The 19,636-nt window shown below is 39.0% G+C and overlaps 1 protein-coding gene across 3 annotated transcripts in view; it reads left to right on the plus strand.

The window, feature by feature from the left end:
• PTPDC1 (protein tyrosine phosphatase domain containing 1) overlaps window positions 1-19,006 on the plus strand; it is a 48,560-nt gene extending 29,554 nt beyond the window's left edge. The window contains exons 1-9 of one of the 3 annotated variants that reach the window (XM_074958103.1): window positions 631-890; window positions 1,481-1,652; window positions 2,464-2,544; window positions 2,769-2,887; window positions 3,667-3,804; window positions 6,726-7,930; window positions 9,429-9,614; window positions 12,651-12,761; window positions 18,654-19,006. In XM_074958103.1, coding sequence (XP_074814204.1) covers window positions 677-890; window positions 1,481-1,652; window positions 2,464-2,544; window positions 2,769-2,887; window positions 3,667-3,804; window positions 6,726-7,930; window positions 9,429-9,614; window positions 12,651-12,761; window positions 18,654-18,770 — 2,343 coding nt within the window. In that variant the 5' untranslated portion in view covers window positions 631-676 and the 3' untranslated portion in view covers window positions 18,771-19,006. Of the gene's footprint in view, window positions 1-630; window positions 891-1,480; window positions 1,653-2,463; window positions 2,545-2,768; window positions 2,888-3,666; window positions 3,805-6,725; window positions 7,931-9,428; window positions 9,615-12,650; window positions 12,762-18,653 lie in introns of those variants that run through there. The other 2 variants (XM_074958105.1, XM_074958104.1) reach the window with 2 other exon arrangements.
• Window positions 19,007-19,636: the final 630 nt, after the last annotated feature.

Consider the following 19,636-nt stretch of genomic DNA (forward strand, 5'->3'; position numbering starts at 1 on the left):
TTCATCTGATGCATTCAGTGGAAAATACAGTGTGGAGATTTATATACATAGTCCGATGAAGTGAGCTGTAGCTCACGAAAGCTTATGCTCAAATAAATTTGTTAGTCTTTAAGGTGCCACAAGTACTCCTTTTCTTTTTACACTAATCCCAATCATTACAGAACTAACCATGCATTCTGGAGCAGCTAAGTGGAGGGGAAAAGGTAGTAATGGACTTCAAACTAATTAGTGGGGGAGTACAGTGTATTTACTTACAGATTTATAGGAAAGCAGTGCCCCAAACTACATTTTGATTGTATTTCAGTATATAATATACTGTGTAGTATGTTTTGAATGTACAATAATTATAATTTACTAAAATACTCATTTTGTTTATGGAAAATAGTCCCAGTCCAGTTGCAGAGTTATCTACTTCAAATGCAACTATTCTCATCAGCAGTGGAACAGTTTGTCCCAAGCAGAATCAATTCATATAGAATGTAGCTGCCACAAGGGTAGCTGGCATCAGTGGGTTCATTGTTTGTTACTATGGAGACCGCTCAGCCTATCCTGAATAGCTGTTAGATCATACAGAAAGATACACATCTCTGTGTAACTTCAGCATTGAGCAAGTTGGATTTCAGATCCAGTTTGTTTTCTACGGCATTTGTAAAGTGTTGCAAGGGGGTGATCGATCATGGAGGGTTCACCCAGGAGGCGCTCAGCTGTGAATATTTTTAGCAACTTTTTTCAGGGTCGGAGGCATTCTTCCTCTGATCCCCTTCTCCGCATACTCCAAAGGCGCCGGAGCTCAGTTGTAGAGGTCCTCTCATCATCCACACACCGCGTTATGGTGGCCATATCATCTGTAAGCCCTGCAGAGCTGAATGCAACTTTTCCTGAGAAAAAAAGTGAAGTATTTTTAGATTATTGCCAAAAATCATACTTGGGTTTTATAGCAATGTATTATATAACATGTACTAAAGATGTATAATCTTGTTCAGATGTTTAGATGTACATAAATACATATGAAATATTTCAAAATCATTTGATAGTGGTTATTGTTTTATTATATATAATTGTATTTACTGATATCTTACTCAGGGCTTAATTTGTACTTTATTTTTAACTTGTAGAGCATTTCAGTTTAACACCTTGGTTTCAGAAAATAATTAAAGCAAAAGATAGCTTAATATGTACTTGTGTAGGCATGCTGTACATGTCTAGATAAAAGGTTACCGTGACATTTCCTTCATAATGGAGGATATCACGTACCTGTAATTTCATGAAGAAGGAAACCAAGTTGATGTCATGAATAACAGCGCTAATATAAGCAAATAATGGTATTTTTATTGAGAGTCCTTGCTGCTTAAATCTCTTGAAAAATCTTTAATATACTATATTTTTGTAATTGAATCATTTAAAAGTTTGCTATATTATATTTTAGGGTAGTGATGATAGTTTGCTAACCTTATTTATTCTGTTTTTCCATGTGTTGTAGGAAATTCAAGGCGTCCAACTGCAAAATATACTAAGGTAGGGGAACGCCTTCGCCATGTCATTCCTGGACATATGCAGTGTTCGATGGCATGTGGTGGACGTGCTTGCAAGTATGAAAACCCAGCTCGATGGAGTGACCAAGAGCAAGCCATTAAAGGACTTTACTCTTCCTGGTAATATGCAGCACTCAATTTCACTAAGCTTAATTGTATTAGCTACGTTAGAGAATTAGGGTAATAGATTTATATTGCATTTTTCTACCAAATATAGACTGCCAAGTTAAGTACAGTATGTACTGGAATAAAAGGTCACTTAAAAATTAATACTTAGCAGTAAGCCATAAAGGCCTTCATACAAAGCCCATTGAAGTCAATGAAAGACACGCATTGTCTTCAGTGGGCTTTGGTTCAGATCCAAAATAATAAATGCCCGTTTACAGATTACATGAACGTTCTAAACTACAGAAGTTTTTCCTTGGAATTTAAATACAGCTAAATTAAAATATGTTCATTGGTTTAGATTAAAATGAGTGAAAACATGTTATTGAAGATAAAATAATATTAGGTATTGAGCCAATGAAAGCATTTTTTCCATCCTGTATGGTCACTGGAATGTATTTTTAAATTAATATTGACATTTTGTAAAAATGAGTTAAGAAGAAACATGTAAAATGTCTCTGAATAGGAATACAGAAATTGTGATCTGGGTAGCCATTATCTACCTAAGTTTTTGTATCATGCTCATCACCACGGTATCTGAGCACCTCTAATAATGGTATTTTATTATATAACTTACCCGGTAATTGTTTCAATAGGATGTATAAAGCATGTTATCTGATGAAAGAATTTAGAAAAAAGGTATAAATGCACATTGCTAATTATAGATAGCTCCCTGAACATGAAAAAAAAGGTATATATTTTCATAGATTACCCATGAAATACTCACAATGAAATATCCATCCAAATTATTAATTTATTTTCTCAGGATAACAGATAACATAGTGGCCATGGCTCGACCCTCAACAGAAATTATTGAGAAGTATAACATTATTGAACAGTTTCAAAGGTAATGAATTTTATTGGTAATGAATTGCTCTAGATCTTACTGATATAATCCCTGATCCATTTTTTCCCTCCTACTTAGATTTGGATTGTTGGTAAAGGTCCTTTCATTTTAGCAATATGCAGGTAAGCCTCCATTTTGCACTTAGGAGAAATGTATGTTTTAGAAAATAAGGGTTAATGAAATTATGGCTGTGTATAATGTGACTATTCTGTTCCTTGCTTAAGGTGTGACATAAAAACAATAATTAACCTTCAGCGTCCTGGGGAGCATGCTAGCTGTGGGAATCCACTGGAACAAGAAAGTGGCTTTACCTACCTTCCTGAAGCTTTCATGGAGGATGAAAGTAAGTTCACTCCTGCTGCTTTTCCTCATTAATTATCGAGTACAGTAATGCAGATTTTGTGACACACAGCTTTTGGATTAAGAGCAGTTATATAAGGAATACTATACACAAAATATAAAAAAGCAAATTTAGCAATGTCCAACCTTCAAGAATACATTGATCCCTCTCTCATGCTACTGTTGGGTGAGGTATGTGGTTGGTGTTTTAAATTTCAGTAGAGTGAGCAGCTAGAGTAGATAGAAGACTATGCCTGGTAAAAAGATAAATGGGAACTGAGCAAAATAATGTAGAGCATATTAACTGGGTTTCAGACATGTTTGCGGGTAACGTTGCACTTTTCAAAATGTCTGTTTCTTTCTTTGATTTGAAGAGGTTTGTATCAGCAGTATCTTTATTTTTTCATACTGCACTGAGTGTATCTGCTTCCGAAAGTTAAGAGCCATTGAATTAAGATGTACTTTTATGCCCAAACAGAATGTTACGCTTTTCCTATATATAGCTCAGTAATTTTAGTATGAATCACTCAGCTTTGTTATAACTTTTCCATTCCAGCTGAGCTTTAGTCTGAAACATCTTAACTACCTCAGCGCGTCCATGAAATTCTCACAGCAAGCTCTCTCTGAAATGTGAAAATAATCTGTTTCAAACAAATATGTATAGTTAGTCCTCTTACTTTTATTCTTTCAGTATTTTCGTTTATGGCTACTCATTTCTCTTCTGCATACAGAACAAAAGATTTAACATTGTATACTAAAGAAAACAATTCTCTCTCTTTTTAGTTTATTTTTATAATTTTGGATGGAAGGATTATGGCGTGGCATCTCTCACGACGATACTGGATATGGTAAAAGTGATGGCTTTTGCCTTGCAGGAAGGGAGGGTAGCTGTTCATTGTCATGCAGGACTTGGCCGAACAGGTATGTGTGCAACTTCAAAAATTAATGTGAACTTATTTTCTGTAGGTACAAAATAATGGCAGATATAAATCATTGTAGGTTTGTTTAAATTGTATATTTATCACTCCCAGAGGAGGTGTACCTGTAAAGTGATTAAACTTGCAAACAACATTTATTTGTAAAAAATAAGAGTCATTCTGTCACAGGCAGCAAGGGGACAAAGTTAACAGATATGAGCTGTGAACCAAAGGGTTAGAGAAACTTTGAATCCATGTAACAATCTCCCAGCAGTATTGAAACTGTACAGCCTCCTCGCCTAGGCAACTGCTACTCCACATAGTCTCCAATTAAGAAAATAATTCACCTTGTGCTTTTCTGGTCTTGACGACAGTTATCTGTGGTTACCGTCCCAACTCAGACCTTTGGTCTTTGAAGCTTTTGTCTTTTGGGTGTGAGGATGTTAAAGGTTGCACTTAACTTCTGACCCCTTCCCAAATATGTCTCTTTGCCTGGCCCCATCTCTGCAACTGCCACCATTGCTCCATGTGGGTGTGAGGAGTTCGAAAATGATGCAACTGTGCTGCAAACACAGTTGAGAGAGAAACTGGCATTTTTTAAAATGTGGAGGGAGGCTGGGAAAAGACCTTTAACCGCTCATAGATGGCATTTAACAAAGTTAATACAAGCTAAGGGGAGATTTAATTTCTTATTTAAAGGGGGGGAAAAAGCCCTAAACCTTAGATTCCCTCTGTCTTCCACTGAGTAGCCACTTCAATTTCAAATCCTCTTACATCCACAGAATGACCGCAATGGCTGACCTATATCAAAGTAATAGGAAAATGGCTAGGAAGGAGATCAGTGAAACAGCTGCAGGCCTCAAATCCTTGCAGCCGGAAGAAAAGATCTTATTTTGGAGATCTGAGATACAAACAGCTGTATATGCAAGAAATAATAAAATAGGTGGGCTTAGAAAGAAAAAAAATCCACCTGAAGTTGCAGGAGACTCTCAGGGAACAGGGAGAGCAAAAAGCCAGGTGCTGTGGCTCACCAATCTCCTTTTGTAATAATGATGCTTCTACATTTTGAATATATTTTAGATGTAATTAATTAGCACCAGTGTGCAGCTATTAGAGAAAAAGGGCTTTTCTCAGGTATGCTTAAGCACAAGGTATACCCCTGATTTATGCATATAGAACCTCCCCTATAAGGACTACTCTTGAAATCTATGGGAGTCTTTACTTCATTGGGAGGTGAATGAGGCCCCATGTTATCTGACAAGCACATACTCTGTCAAGGCTATTGCTTATGTTGATTTCTTAATTCATTTGGGAAGATTTCCACACATACTTTTGGGTGCATGTACAAAATTGAAGTAACTTATAAAATAGAACATAAAAGGCCAGAAACATGACATCATCCCAAATCCACACATTAGTGGCTCCCTCCTACCACCTAGTGCTACCTACTGATCCTTCTGTCCCACAAAAGCTTGGAACAGAAGACTAGTTTTAGAGTATGATTTGAAGGCTAACATTCTGGTTCTGGTGGGTCAAGAGTGGAAGTGAGTTCCAGAGAAGCCTTCACTGAAAATGCCTCTAGCCCCTTTGCAATTAGACCATGTAACATGCCTCTTCTTATCTCTGTGTCCATGATATCACATGGAAAGACAGGCAGTCTTATGTACTGAGTTCCCAAACAATTTACATCAGCATCCTTTTACTAGAGGATAAACTAACAGTGGAATTCAAGTTTAATTATTTCCCACTGTACCTACCAGGTTGTCAGGGTTCCCTCCCCACTCTGAACTCTAGGGTACAGATGTGGGGACCTGCATGAAACACCCCCCTAAGCTTATTTCTACCAGCTTAGGTTAAAACTTCTCCAAGGCACAAATTCTTTGCCCTTGGAGGGTACGCTGCCACCACCAAGTGATTTAACAAAGAATCAAGGAAAGGACCACTTGGAGTTCCTATTTCCCCAAAATATCTCTCCAAGCCCTTACACCCCCTTTCCTGGAGAGGCTTGAGAATAATATCCTAACCAATTGGTTACAAAGTGATCTCAGACCCAAGCCCCTGGGTCTTAGGGCAATAGAGAAATCAGTCAGGTTCTTAAAAGAAGGATTTTATTTTAAAAAAAGGTAAAAATCACTTCTGTAAAATCAGGATGGAAAATAACTTTACAGGGTAACAAAAGATTCAAAAACACAGCAGAACGTCCTCTAGGCTTAGTTTCAAAGTTACAAAAAGCAGGAATAAACCTCCCTCCAGCAAAGGAAAAATTCACAAGCAGAACAAAAGATAATCTAACACGCCTTGCCTCTCTTTTACTCATAATTTTTGTAATATGAGAGACTTTTAGGATGGTTTATAGGAGAAGGAGTTTTCTGACCTGATGCTTCTCTGCTTCCCAAGAGAACACACACAAAAAAGCCTTCCCCCCCGAAGATTTGAAAGTATCTTCTTTCCCCATTGGTCCTTTTGATCAGGTGCCAACCAGGTTATTTGAGCTTCTTAACCCCTTACAGGTAAGGAGGAATTCTAGGCTGCCCTTAGCTGTATGGTTATGACAGAGGTACAGGATCAACTTGGGGAGCCAGCAGCAACAGGGGAAACATAAGAGACTGGAAAATGGTTGAGATTCAGGGAGGAAAAAGCAGCAAAAGGAAAAGGAGATGGCACAAGAATGGTCAGTGTTGGCCATCTGGGATATTACCGGTAACTTAGTACTAAAGCAGTTCATCTGTCTTATCGAGACAAGTGCTTATCTAGTTGTTGTTGCACTCCGATGTTTGTATTATCATGCAAAAATTGCATGTACACTTAGTTATACAATAGCACACTATGAATTGGACATAAAATTACATCCTTATGTGTGTGTGTTAATTTTTATTTTATAATGTATTTATTAACATGTTAACCATTTGTCTTTAAATTTTCTAGGTGTTTTAATAGCTTGTTACTTAGTTTTTGCAACAAGAATGACTGCAGATCAAGCAATTCTTTTTGTTAGGGCAAAAAGGCCTAATTCTATTCAAACCAGAGGACAGTTAGTGTGTGTAAGAGAATTCACTCAATTTTTGATCCCTCTAAGAAATGTGTTTGCTTGCTGCGAGCCCAAAGCACATGCGGTTACTCTGTCCCAGTATCTGATCCGTCAGAGGCATCTGCTCCACGGTTATGAGAGTAGACATCTCAAGTATGTGCCAAAACTTATTCATCTAGTTTGCAAGCTGCTATTGGACTTGGCTGAAAACAGGCAAGTGATAGAGGAGGAATTGTTAGATATGCCAGATCTTTCTTCTGAAATTGAAGAGGCTGTTTCTCAGTTGGACTCTACACAGCTAGATAAAGAGTTAAGAAGACAGAACAGTGACTCATCAGAGCCATTCGCCCACTCAGTAGTGGAAAATGTCACTTTTGAGACCCAGGATTCTGTTTTCTCCCATGAACACAAATATGATCCTCTTTGGAAGAGGCGGAATGTTGAATGCCTTCAGCCTTTGACTCATTCAAAAAGACGTCTAAGCTATAGTGACTCAGATTTAAGGAGAACTGCATTTCTCTTGGAACAAGGAGAAACTCCATGGACAGTGCCTGCACAAGTACCACTCTTTGACAAACTTAAGCAGCAGAACACTAGGAAACATTTTCTCTCTGCAGGCATTCAAACTCCTCAGCTGGATTTAAACAAAGAGGCCTTAGTTCGTAGTACATTTATTTTCTGGAGTCAAGGTAAATTCAGTTTAAATGGACAAAACAGTTTCTATACAAGAAAATCTCCAAAAGAAGTGCAGCGTAGTAAAACATTTTCCTCAGGTTTTGAACGTGTACACAATGACAGGGAAGCAAGAACACCAAAATGTAGTTTTGCAAAGGAAATTGGCCACAGAAAGGAGCGAGAGACTAATGTGTATGGCAGAAGAATTTGTGCATCGGAGGACTCTGATAATTCTGCTTTAGAAGAAGAATCATCTATTGGATATGAAAGTCAAGATAGTAAAGATCTATTGGAAGCAGTTCCGTACATTGTTTTGCAATCAGAATTAAGTCTGGACGCACGAAGAATTTTGGCAGCTAAAGCTCTTGCAAATCTTAATGAATTTATGGAAGAGGAGGAAGTGAAACAGAAGGTAGAAATGTGGCAGGTATTACTTTTTCTAAAACATTATTCAATATTGTGTATGTATTACATGTATATTTAAAGTATAAACAGCAGCAAAAATCCTACTGCTAGCTTGTGAGAGAAGTCTCTGGCACCCATTATAAATTATACATATTAGACATGCTCTGAAATTGAAATTGCCAGTCACCTAAATAAAAAGGTCCTGTTGCAACGGAAATATTATATAATCAGAGGCCTGAGGTTTGACAAAACAATTAAAAAAAACAAAAACAAAAACCTAAGCAAAATTTCACTTTACTGTTAGCATCTAACAGAAAGGTAGACAATTTTTTTCTGTTTGTGTTTATTCAGTCAGTTTAAAATCAGTTGATAGCTATAGTCCTAACATTGTTGGTAACATAAAAGTGCCTCAAGATTTTAGATTAGAGACAGGTCTGCAAGTTGTCTATCAGAGCTTTCTCACAGCTAGTCACAGGGTTTTGTGTGTAAATGAATAAGATAATTTAGTGGAAATTTAACTGCTTAAAATCGTTAAAACCATATCCTCCTGAACACGTTTGACTTGAAATAGGAATCATATGTGGAATATATGAAACAGCTTTTAATTGGAGGGCACTGGACTGTACAATTCATGTTGCCCTTCTGATCTAAAAAGCCACTTGCATTACAGCCGATTAATGTTGACAGTTTTGTAAAAGGGAGATGTGATGGGGTGTGCACCCCATGACAGCCCTGATAGGGTTAATAAGGGTCTGAGAGGCCAGTTGGGTTACCCAGCATCACCTGCAAGAGGGAGGACCAGGATTAATTGAGTGAAGCCAAGCTGGGGAAGGGCTGGGATAGCACTTTGTAAACCCAGGAGGGATAGCATAAGGGAGCTGCAGTCACTCCCTAGGATGAGGGAAGTTGTCAGGGACAAGGAGGAGTGTAAGCCCTGCGATTCTGCCCTGGCATAAGAAGTCTAGCAAGAGGCTAGAAGGGGGTGGAGTAGCACCAGGAGCAGAGTTGGCTCCCGTGGTAAAACCAGAAACAGGCAAGGGAAGGCAAAAGGCTGGGTAAGAGGGAGACAGGAACTGGGTCAGGGACTGATTAGACCTAGATTGCTGGTTTTAGGGTTTCTCTGGGCTGGAATCTGGTGTAATGCACGGACCCTGCCAGCTGCTGGTATAGTGGCTCTTGAGCCCCAAGCTGGGGTTGGACACCATCTTAAGAAGTGGTCCTGTTGGACTTTTTAACTCTGGAAAGGGGTGGACTAAACAGTGACCTCGCTGGAGGGCCAACTTACCAGAATAAAGACTATTGCAGAGCGAACAGAAGGGGTGACCCAATGCTGGGAAAGTAGATCTCCTAGTTCTAGGCAGGAGAAGGTACACTAGCAAAGAGTGGGAACCCCATTACAGGAGGAACTATATTCATGGGGCTGATAAATGTCTCCTTTGTGCATAAGTCTAACAAGTGCTGCTAAAAGCAAAGACAATCTGAGCAGAAGTAAACAGATGGTGCATTTTTATTTTTGTTAGAAAGAGCTGAATTCTCGAGATGGAGCTTGGGATAGAATTTGTGCCGAGAGAGATCCTTTTGTCCTTTGCAGCTTGATGTGGTCCTGGATAGAGCAACTAAAAGAACCTGTTATAACCAAAGAGGATATTGACATGTTGTCAAAAAAATGCACAGAATTACCAGAAACTCTTAACTTACTAGAAAAGGTAAACACTGTATATGTCAATTCATTATTTTACTGAAAAGTACAGTTTATTAACTCAAGCTTTGCATCAGTGGCCCTTAAACAAGAAAATTTACATTTTTAAAGGTAAATTGCAATGAAACAAATTTCAAGCTCCATAAAAATCAAATGAAAATGTATCTTGATAGTTCACAGTAAGTTTTAATCAATGCTTAGATGCTCTGGTGATGGGTCCTTTAGAAAAATCCAAGATAGATAAAATCTTAGAACTCTAGTCAATAGAAACTTGATTTCCATGTGCGCTGGCTGGAGGTACCACAGCCTGCTGGACCTTGAAATTCAAAGAGACAAAAGGCAAGAAACTCTTTCCCTTTAGCTTTCCCTAACACCAAATCTGGCAACAGTGCTTAATATTGACCACATTATAGTCCTGTGCATCTTCAAAGTACTCTGCAAACATCTAATCCTGTAGCACTGAGAGGGTTGGTGCAGAGGGTATGAGGAACTGACAAATCCAAGTAGTAAATGCTTCAGTAGCCTGGCCAAGTTCCATTACCTAAATCAAAGCTCTGGACTTCCATATTCTCAGATCATGATGGGGAATAAGTCATTCTGCTCTGAAACATTTGCATTATGTTTTCTATAAAGGGATAAATAAATCTTTTTAGCTATTCTATCTTTTCAGAACATTTCCTTATAAAGAGAGTTTTTGTGTTCTAGAATTCTCAGTCACATGACAAATTTTCCAGTTCTTTGGATGTTCTTTTTGTTTCTGGATTATTTGTGTAGAAAGTAGGGCACATTCTAATACCCCCCTTTGCTCACAGTTCCACATTTCCTTGAGCAGCAGGTAGCGATTGCCTTCTCTGCAGTCCACTTCCATGACATTCAGCTTCTCTCAGTTCAGGGTTTTGAAATGTCATGCTTCTTCCTGAACTCAGTTCATCAGGGTTTTATTATTTTGGCTGAATAAAAGATAAAGTAACTGCTTGACACTTGAAGGTAAACTAATCATCAAAATTAATTATTTTATCTTGCCCATTTGTTGTTGTAATGTATGTTTGCCTTTAAAAGCTGCCTGCCCAAGTGGAGATTGTCTCCCCCAAGATTTGGTGGTGAGCCTAATGTGGAAGAGGAGATAAGCTGCTTTCAGAACACTATTTCCCTCATCCACCCAGACACTCTTTTTGGTACCCGTCAGAGACCTTTCTGTGGGGTTGTGATCCACACTGGAAAGGGAGCTGGGCAGGCCAGGGGTGGGAGTGGGATGTTAATTGAGGAGAAAGACTTAGGAGTATATACTTCCCTGGGCCCTATAGTCTTTCCTAGGAAAAGATAATACAATCTGGAACTGTATAATTTTTTGTGCCCTTTCACAATAGGGCTTCCCCCAGTCAGGGAGTGGAGTCTAAGTGGACAGCCATGAGCAGGAGAGTCCATAGTACTGTTGGATCTACTGCGGGGGTGGGGGGGAAGCCCGTGCATGGATAGCCCTGACCTCCTAGAAGTTTCAGAAGATCCATGGGGTTTGTGTCATGAGGCTACCCACATTCTGCAGGAGAATTGTTGTAATAGTTGCGCCTGCAAGTTTTACCCCAGTTGTGAGCTCAGTTGTAAGAAGTGAGTGAAAGTTCATAAAATGTCACAATAACCTATAACAATAAATATTGACGGGGAAAAGGTACAAAAGGGAGACAGACTGAATTAGTCCAAACAAAAGGGCCTACTGAAACAACTCAAGAATTGTGTTAAGATCATATCTCATAAACAAGAGAAGTATGGAACCAGATATCAGTGAACCAAAATTGCTGGAAATTAGGCCTAATTTGGTGGACAAAAAAATAGGAGGATGGATTATTCTACTCATCACTCCCTTTTGGAGTCCTTAAAAAATTTTGAGGGAAAGTTGGGATGGACACAAATGCTGGATGACTGAAAGAGAAAGGAAAGGGAAGAGTGAGTTTCATCATGATGATGGCTGCCATTCCCACCCTCTCCTGAAACTCCAGGATCCAGGGTGACACCATTGTGCCTCCTTCATCCTAATCCTGAGAGATATTCTGATCATACTGGCCCAGAGGAAGGGAGACAGATGACATTGCCACCTCCACTAACTTTGGCTAAACCCCGAATGTTACCTGGGATGTGAGACTGTCAACCTCCCTCACTCCCATTGTGTGTCCTTTTCCTTCCCCTCCTTATTTCATCTCTCTCCTTTTTCTTTCTGTTTAATAAGAGCTGGGTTAGCTTGTCAAGACTATATTTCACAACACTCCTGTAAGCCTCTGGCCAGAAAGAGGCAGCTAAAAGCAATTTCCTGAACATCCCAATGCTAGTACAAGTTTACCAGGTCTCAGAGGGCTGGAAAGGCCATTTTTTCCAGCAGTGAGATTACAAGCAAAAGTTGACACCAGAGACAGAAGCTGCATTTTCTATCTTTCTGTTCTTCTCTCTTCCCTCTTGTGTGTGTTTTTCTTGTTTTGTTTTTTAGAAAATGAGATCAGACTTTAACAGCAATAACAACAGTCCTAGCCCCTCTCAACTGACTTCTTCAGTTTTCTCCAAAAGGACAGTTACCATTTTTATCATCATCTTAAAGAGTTTAAAATGGGTTTTTCTTTCTAAAGATTATCTACAGTTAAAGGGAACAAGAGAGGTCATTAAAATGAAAGCCTTAATACTTTACATTTCAAATGCTGTAACAGTTTTTCCTTTTTGTATCTTTAATGGTGTATTTGCCATGGTACTAAGCAGGTTTAGGTCTCTGTATACCAAACCTTGCTTGAAACTGTTTAATATTGTACTGTTTCAGGGTATGTTGACACCTTTGGCCCATATTTTTCATCAAAATTAACACAACAGAACCTCTCTTCCCATTATGATTGAACAATTGTGTAAGAACTCTGCAGGAGAATCCTTGGGGAATTTATTCCCCTGGATTTTATTGCAAGAGGGGGTAATGTGGTCTACAGTTCTTGGAGTACTTTTAACAATTATTTAAATGTTTTCCTTGAAAATGTTTCCTTTTTAATAACTTTATATTTCTTTTACCCACTAGGAACAATATCAGACTATTCTTTGTATTTTCCATTGTGTAGTGAATCTGCAGACAATACCAGCTGATGTGGAGGAAGCCTTACTTACCCGGGCCATTAAAGCTTTCACTAAGGCAAGTAGCAACTCGCCCATGAAATTGTGATTGTGTTGTAGATGAAATAATAGTCTTAGCCAAAAATTTTAGTAATTCATTAATAGTTATTATACTGACACTTCTCTGCTTCAAAGTACTAAATTTTTGTCATAGCAATCCTCACCAAAGCACAGAAAAATACTCCACACAGGTCAACTGTGGGTGTTGAGTATTGTATGGAGTAAAAATAGTGCCTTCGAACTATTCTCTGGCTTCATTTTTATGTCTTGCTAGGCTGCTTCCACTGGGTAGAAGTTGAAGTTAGACTATTTCAAACTAGAAATAAAACACACACTTTTAACTGTGAGGATAATTAGCCTTCTTTTGTTTGAGTCTCCCCCAGTACCAAGGTGGAGGTTTACATGGCTAAGACTATCTCCGGGCTTTAAGATCTGCCCTGCTTTTGAGGCAGCTATATCTGTGAACGAGGGACATGCTAAATATCTTTTTTGTTTAGGAGAGTCACATATTACAGACAAATGGTCAATTTGCAAATCCTTTTCTGAGCACATGCAGAGAGCTTATGTCATGTTTGTTTAAAAATGTTTGATGCAAAAGTCAAATCAGTGAAAAGCTTTTTGGACTCTGAAGGCTCTTCTTGAAAGCAAGCTGCTGCTTTAAAACCAGTTTTTAGTATTTCTATTTATTTTGGGACCTAACAGGACTTCTGGCTCTAAGAGATCTCATGCTTCTCAGAAACATGCTGAGCCATATCTTCAGTTCTTTCTGTGTCATTCAGCAACTGCTGTTGCCCAAGGTAGGAAAGAGCAGAGATCTTCAGATGGTATTCAACTCCTCAGTATTGGCCAAGAGGAGACCTAAGATTCATCACACTGATGTCTTCAAACTGACTCCTTCCAAAACTAATTGGTGCCACAAGTCTTCAAGGGCTGCGGAATATTACTCTGCTGCTTCAGTACCATGTTGTCTGTCTCTGGCAACCAATACCTCTTTCTTAGTATCGGCATCATTGTTACCATATGCCACAGATTTTTTAGTATTTCATATTAATAAGAAGGTCCCATATATTGAGACTTCCATACTGATACTGTTTAGATTGGTTCTGCCCACGTTGGTACCAATTCCTCTCTTAATGCTGGCGGCTTTCACAAATTCTCCAACCATAGTGATCGCTGCAGAACCACAGTCTCCTCACTTGGATATTTCTCGAGTGTCTACAGAATCTACATCCCTTCTGCTACTGGAACCAAAGGTACTGATTATGAAAACCTCCCTGTGACCATCATCTGTGGTACCAATATCTATTTCTCAGAGATTGGGATCTGGATCTCTGCAGCATGTTAAAACTACTCAGAGATCCATACCACTCTTGGAGGAGTTCTACTTCTCTGCATCTTTGTCTCATGACAGTAGAAGCCCTTCTTCTAGATTCTCTTCTCTTTTTCCTATGCTGGCTCCTGAATGAGACTCAAGAAGGAATCCTTCTCATTATAGATCCCATAATTCTGGTATTTCATCCCACATTGTGGCATTGTATGCTTTTCTTATATGGGATGCAGTCTTGGCCATAGTAGTCAGGGTGGAAGCATCACCATTTTCCTGCTTTTTGTTCATCCAGATCTAGGTCTAGAATTAGATCACCATCTCCTGAGGAACCATCTAAGATAGCCTAACCATGTAACCAGGAGCTTGTCTAGCAATTTGAACAAAAACCTCATACTGAGGAGTAAGATCTTATGGAGGAACATGGGTATCAACTGATTCCTTTGGCTATTCATCTTCCTCATCAGATGAAGCTGTAACACAATCTGTCTTTCCACACTCAATTTCAAGGTCTTTCACAACCTTCTTAAAGGATATCAGAGATCTTAGATATTCCTCTAAGTTGTCCAGGAAAGGTCTCACAAGTTATCCAGCACTGTGCATCTGGTTTCCCAGGGTTGATTGGTATGGGAAAATGATGAGGCTGTCCTTGAGTCAGTTAAAGATATGTGGCAGGCTCCTGCATCTATTTCAGCCACATCTAAAAGAGCAGATCTCAAATATCAGTTCCCCCAGGGGTTTGAATATTTCTTGACCCCTGGCCCCTGGGTCTTTAGTAGTAGTAGTGCTCATGAAAACTCCAAGCAGCCTGGTCCTCCTAAATCTACATCTAGGGTTAAGGAGAGCATAAGCTCTCACAGTTGAATGAAAAACTTCTTCAGGACATCAGGGACAAATTGACAGCAGTAGCTTTGGAAGGATGGCAGCTGACAAAAACTGCATTACAGGTGTCTTTGGATGCTTCTGACACTGCAGCTAGGACAATGGCTACTGCAATAACTATATGCAGAACATCCTGGCTGCAATAGTAAGGAATTCCAAAAGAGGTTCGCACCATAAGAACAGCCATACTGGGTCAGACCAATGGTCCATCTGGCTCAGTACCAGATGCTTCAGAGGGAAGGAACACAACAGGGCAGTTTTGAGTGATTGGTCCCATGTTGTTCAATCCCAGCTTCTGGGAGTTGGAAGTTTAGGGACACTCAGAGAATTGGGTGATTGAGGACCTTCCTTTTGAGGGCCACGATCTTTTCATCTTGAAGACTGATTAGGTGCTTCATGCACTGAAGAACTTGAGAGCAACCTCTTGGTCTTTTGGCCTCTGTATTGCATACCAGAGGAAAAAGCAAACAAAACCTCTGAGCTTTTCAAAACAGAGTCTTCCATCTTCATATTCATACTGACAAAGAACTTCTGAATTGTACAAGGAAAAAAAAACTCTTTTAAGAAGAGATGAGCTATCCATCTACTGTTAATGTGCATTGATTGATCATAGGACCAAAGGCTGCAGATTTAATGCCAGGGTCAAGAGTTGTGGGCTAGTTTTTGAGGATCTATGCCCTTTCTCCCCGCTCTTTGGCAATTGCCTTGTTTGCAGATGCATGGGCTGCAATTACTACCAACCAATGGGTCTTAGAAGTTATAGAGCAAGAGTATTCAATTCAGCCCCAGTCTATGCCAACTCTGCACTCATTTCAGGGACACATAACAAAATGGTCTGGTGCAGGAGGAGATACTCTTCAGGGTGTGATTGAGATGATGCCTTTAGGGTTGTGTGGCAAGGGCTTCTATTCCCACTACTTCCTCATTACAACAAAGAAAGGAGGGTGGTATTTTATATTAGATCTCAGAGGACCCAACAAACTCATCTAGAGCTTCAAATCTCAGATGACCACCTTTTTCTTCAGTAATTCCTTTTTCTAGATCCCATGAACTGGTTTGCAACTCCTGACTTGCAAGATGCTTACTTCCATGTGGCAATCCATCCAGCTCTCAGGAAGCTTCTTCATTTCATGGTCAGTGGACATTATTGCCAGTTCAGAGTCCTCCCTTTCAGTCTCTCAACAGCTCTGAGTATGTTTGCCAAATGCCTTTCAGTTGGAGCAGCTGTGCAGAGGAGGCAAGGCATTCACATGTATCCCTATCTCATTGACTTTTTATGGCTTTTGGTAGCAAATCTAAAGGTCATGCTGTTTCCTCTGAGGCTCTTGAAGTGGGTTTCAGACTATATGAAGATATCCTGTGCATTGAATAAACTACCCCTTCCTCCTAGAGTTAGGGCATACTTTATTAGAGCTGTAACTTGTTTCAGGGGGAATCCCTATTTCTGAGATTTGTAGGGCAGCTACTTAGAGTTCTTTTCATACATTTACCAATCAATACTTCATTGTGGTAGCCTCTAGATCAGATACTCAATTTGGCAAGGCTATGCTACAGTTATTTTAATTAGGACTCCTATCACTCACCTCCTTGAGAGGTAGCTGTTAGCCAATCATCTACAGTGGGAACTATGTGGGCAAATGCTTGAAGAAAGAGGTTACTTAACTGACAGTAACTGGAGTTTAAAGTGCTTATCCCCCCCATGGATCCCACAACCCACCCACTTTCCCCCAGATACAGAGTCCTTTACTGGATAGTCTATATTAGTGAAGGAACTGAGTGGTGGTTGGGCTGCTTTGCTCTTTATACTCTCAGAGGGGCACAAGTGAAACTGCTGGCATCCGATGAAGTGAGCTGTAGCTCACGAAAGCTTATGCTCAAATAAATTGGTTAGTCTCTAAGGTGCCACAAGTACTCCTTTTCTTTTTGCGAATACAGACTAACACGGCTGTTACTCTGAAATGCTGGCTGAAAGATTCTTGACTTGCATGCATGGGGCATGCAAACCTACACTGGGATCTGTACAGACAAAAGCACTGTAAATTTCATTTACTGTAATGTAAGTCACCTCTCGTGTTTTGGCAGGTCTCAAGCAAAAACCAGGCAGAATATTCATTTTCTGCTCATACTTTCTCCTTGGGCATATTTCAGCCTCCCTTAGGGGAAGTTAAACTTCACTCATTAGGCTGGCATCACTGTTTGATTTGGTTTGGATTCTCCCCCCCCTCCCCCCCCGGTTAAGTCTTCCCTCCTCAGTAATTAGGATTAACATTGTCCTCAACTTTATCTAAACTAACTAAGATGCTTTTATCCGGCCCATGACCTAGTGATTATGGAAGAGTTGTCTATGTTGTTCCTGTCATCAAATAGGGCCGTGCCTGCAAATTATCTAATTATCTCTGAAGGAATATTTGGTAATATTGTAGTTTTACAAATGAAGGTCATTTGCACTAACTATAGAAACTGTAGCCCCAGCTCATTTGCACTAACTATAGAAACACAGAGCCTCAGTGTGTATAATGTATAGAACAGAAACCTGTTCTGGTCAGATCAAAATATGGTTTAGGTGAAATAAGATTAGAAAAGGAGTAACAATGTACATTTGTTATGCCCACACACCATGAACAGTAAAGCTAGTAGTGTGCAGAGAACTCTGCATTTACTGGGTCAGATCCTCAGCTGGGGTAACTTGATGTAGCTCCATTGTCAAATACTGGTTATTTTTTGTAGGGCCCATCCTTCCTATGCGAGTTATCATGGAGGGCAGAGGAAACATGTGCTACATGTGAAATCTATAACTATTACTGTTTTCTCCCCCTGGCCAGGAACTAAGGCTTCCACACCATTACCTGTAGATCATATAAGTACTGTGCACGTGGATTTATCTTGTCTCCAATCTGCCTCCCAGATTCACCATTTTCAACTAGTCCCTGGATAGTGTGGTTTCATAACCCATGCTCTCAAGCACTCCATGTGCTGCAACTGCCTTCTGAATTCCCCTCTCATGAAGGAGAAAGTAGTGCCAATTAATAGAACCTCAAATTGTATTTGTTTGTGCAATGTTCTCTTGCAGGTTTGGGTGGAGTGAAAGAATCCAGAGCCTAACAATTTCTCCCAATCTTCCATGTCCATGGAACTAGAATTCTGTTGGGTAGGGACACAAAGGGGAACATGTAGCAGAAGTGAAGTCCCCTCCTGTGTTCCATGGATGCATGGTCTCCATCCACATACACAGGTGGTGGGGAGCATGGGATATATACAGATAAACAAGTGATTATAAAAGCAGACGTAAAGGTTTGGAAGGGTTAAATTTAGTCATATGGTGGGTTCTCGTGATGGTGAACTCAGCATCCTTCCTCTGATAAAGTATCTGAAATAATTTGAAAAAAAGGATCATATCTAACGCACAGCCACTCTTCAGCTAGTAGCCATTCAGACTGTAGACATGAGCATGACCTCTCTCCTCCTAACTCTTTTATTTCTAACTGCCATTTTGTTTTAACCTGTCAGTAGATAGAACTCTGCTGTAGTTGTTCAGACCTGTAGTGATTTATGAAAAAATACCTATTTCCTGGCTTAAAATAAGTATATGAAAATGCATCTGGTACTTGGAATTTTAAAATATGTATTATTTAGTATTTTCTATCTGTATTGTGCCATGTCTTACAGTACTGTAAAACATTCAAATTAATTTCTCCCTTTTCCCAGATGAGTTTGGATTCTGAAAATGGACCACAGGTTTACAATACTCTGAGAAAAGTATTTAAACAAACACTGGAAGCAAAAAGAAAGGAGGCCAAAAAAGAAACAGATAACCCCTCTTGATGTTTACACAGTTATGCTGGGGACTTCAGTGATCCTGTCAAATTAACTTTCATTTACCAGCTACAGTATTTTGTGCTAATTGGCATGTATTGACCAAATTTTAGTTTTAGTTAAAGAACTTTTTTTTTTTAAAAAAAGGGAGCTGTAGTGAGCCTTATTCCATTTACAGATGTAAAAGTTGATATTTTAATGAGCTGCTACTGTGTGATTGTACTGTAGCATTTGGTTTGAAGCAATATGCTTTTATATTGTGAACTCTGTTTTAAAACTATATTTATTGATTTAGAAGTCTCATCAATAAGCTATATTTTTTTATGTTAAACAATTGCCACAATGTCAGTGCCATGTTATACAATGATTTAATGTATTAATATTTATGTATTAATGTTTACATTAATGATATTTCATTTTACTTTACAGTGAATAAATACTGACAACATTCTAATGTATTTATTGGGTTCTTTGGAAATCTTAAAATAAGATTAGTTGTAGTAGTAAACAAACTTGTAGAAAAAAAATCCTTTATACATAGGCTATAGTAAATCACCACATGTCTTAATGTTGCTTTCTTATGTGTCTAAAAAAAAAAGAAAATACTAACAAGCATTTAACTTTTCAGTGTATGTTGCTTACTTACCAACTTTTATATATTTTTAGGTATTTTAATAGAAAAGGTTTCTGAAATTTTATTTTTAAAGGAAAGTTGATTGTATGTTAACATGCGTGAAAGGACAGAGTAATCTTTTCCAACTGGCTAAAGAAACCTACAGATGTTTACCTCATTTGAAAAGTTATTTAAATTTGAAACCTTATCCAAAGGCCTCATTTTTTACTCACGCTGAGTCATAACTTACATAAGTAACCTA

This window comes from Natator depressus, chromosome 7, assembly GCF_965152275.1.
Source record: "Natator depressus isolate rNatDep1 chromosome 7, rNatDep2.hap1, whole genome shotgun sequence".
Classification (NCBI taxonomy): Eukaryota; Metazoa; Chordata; order Testudines; family Cheloniidae; genus Natator; species Natator depressus.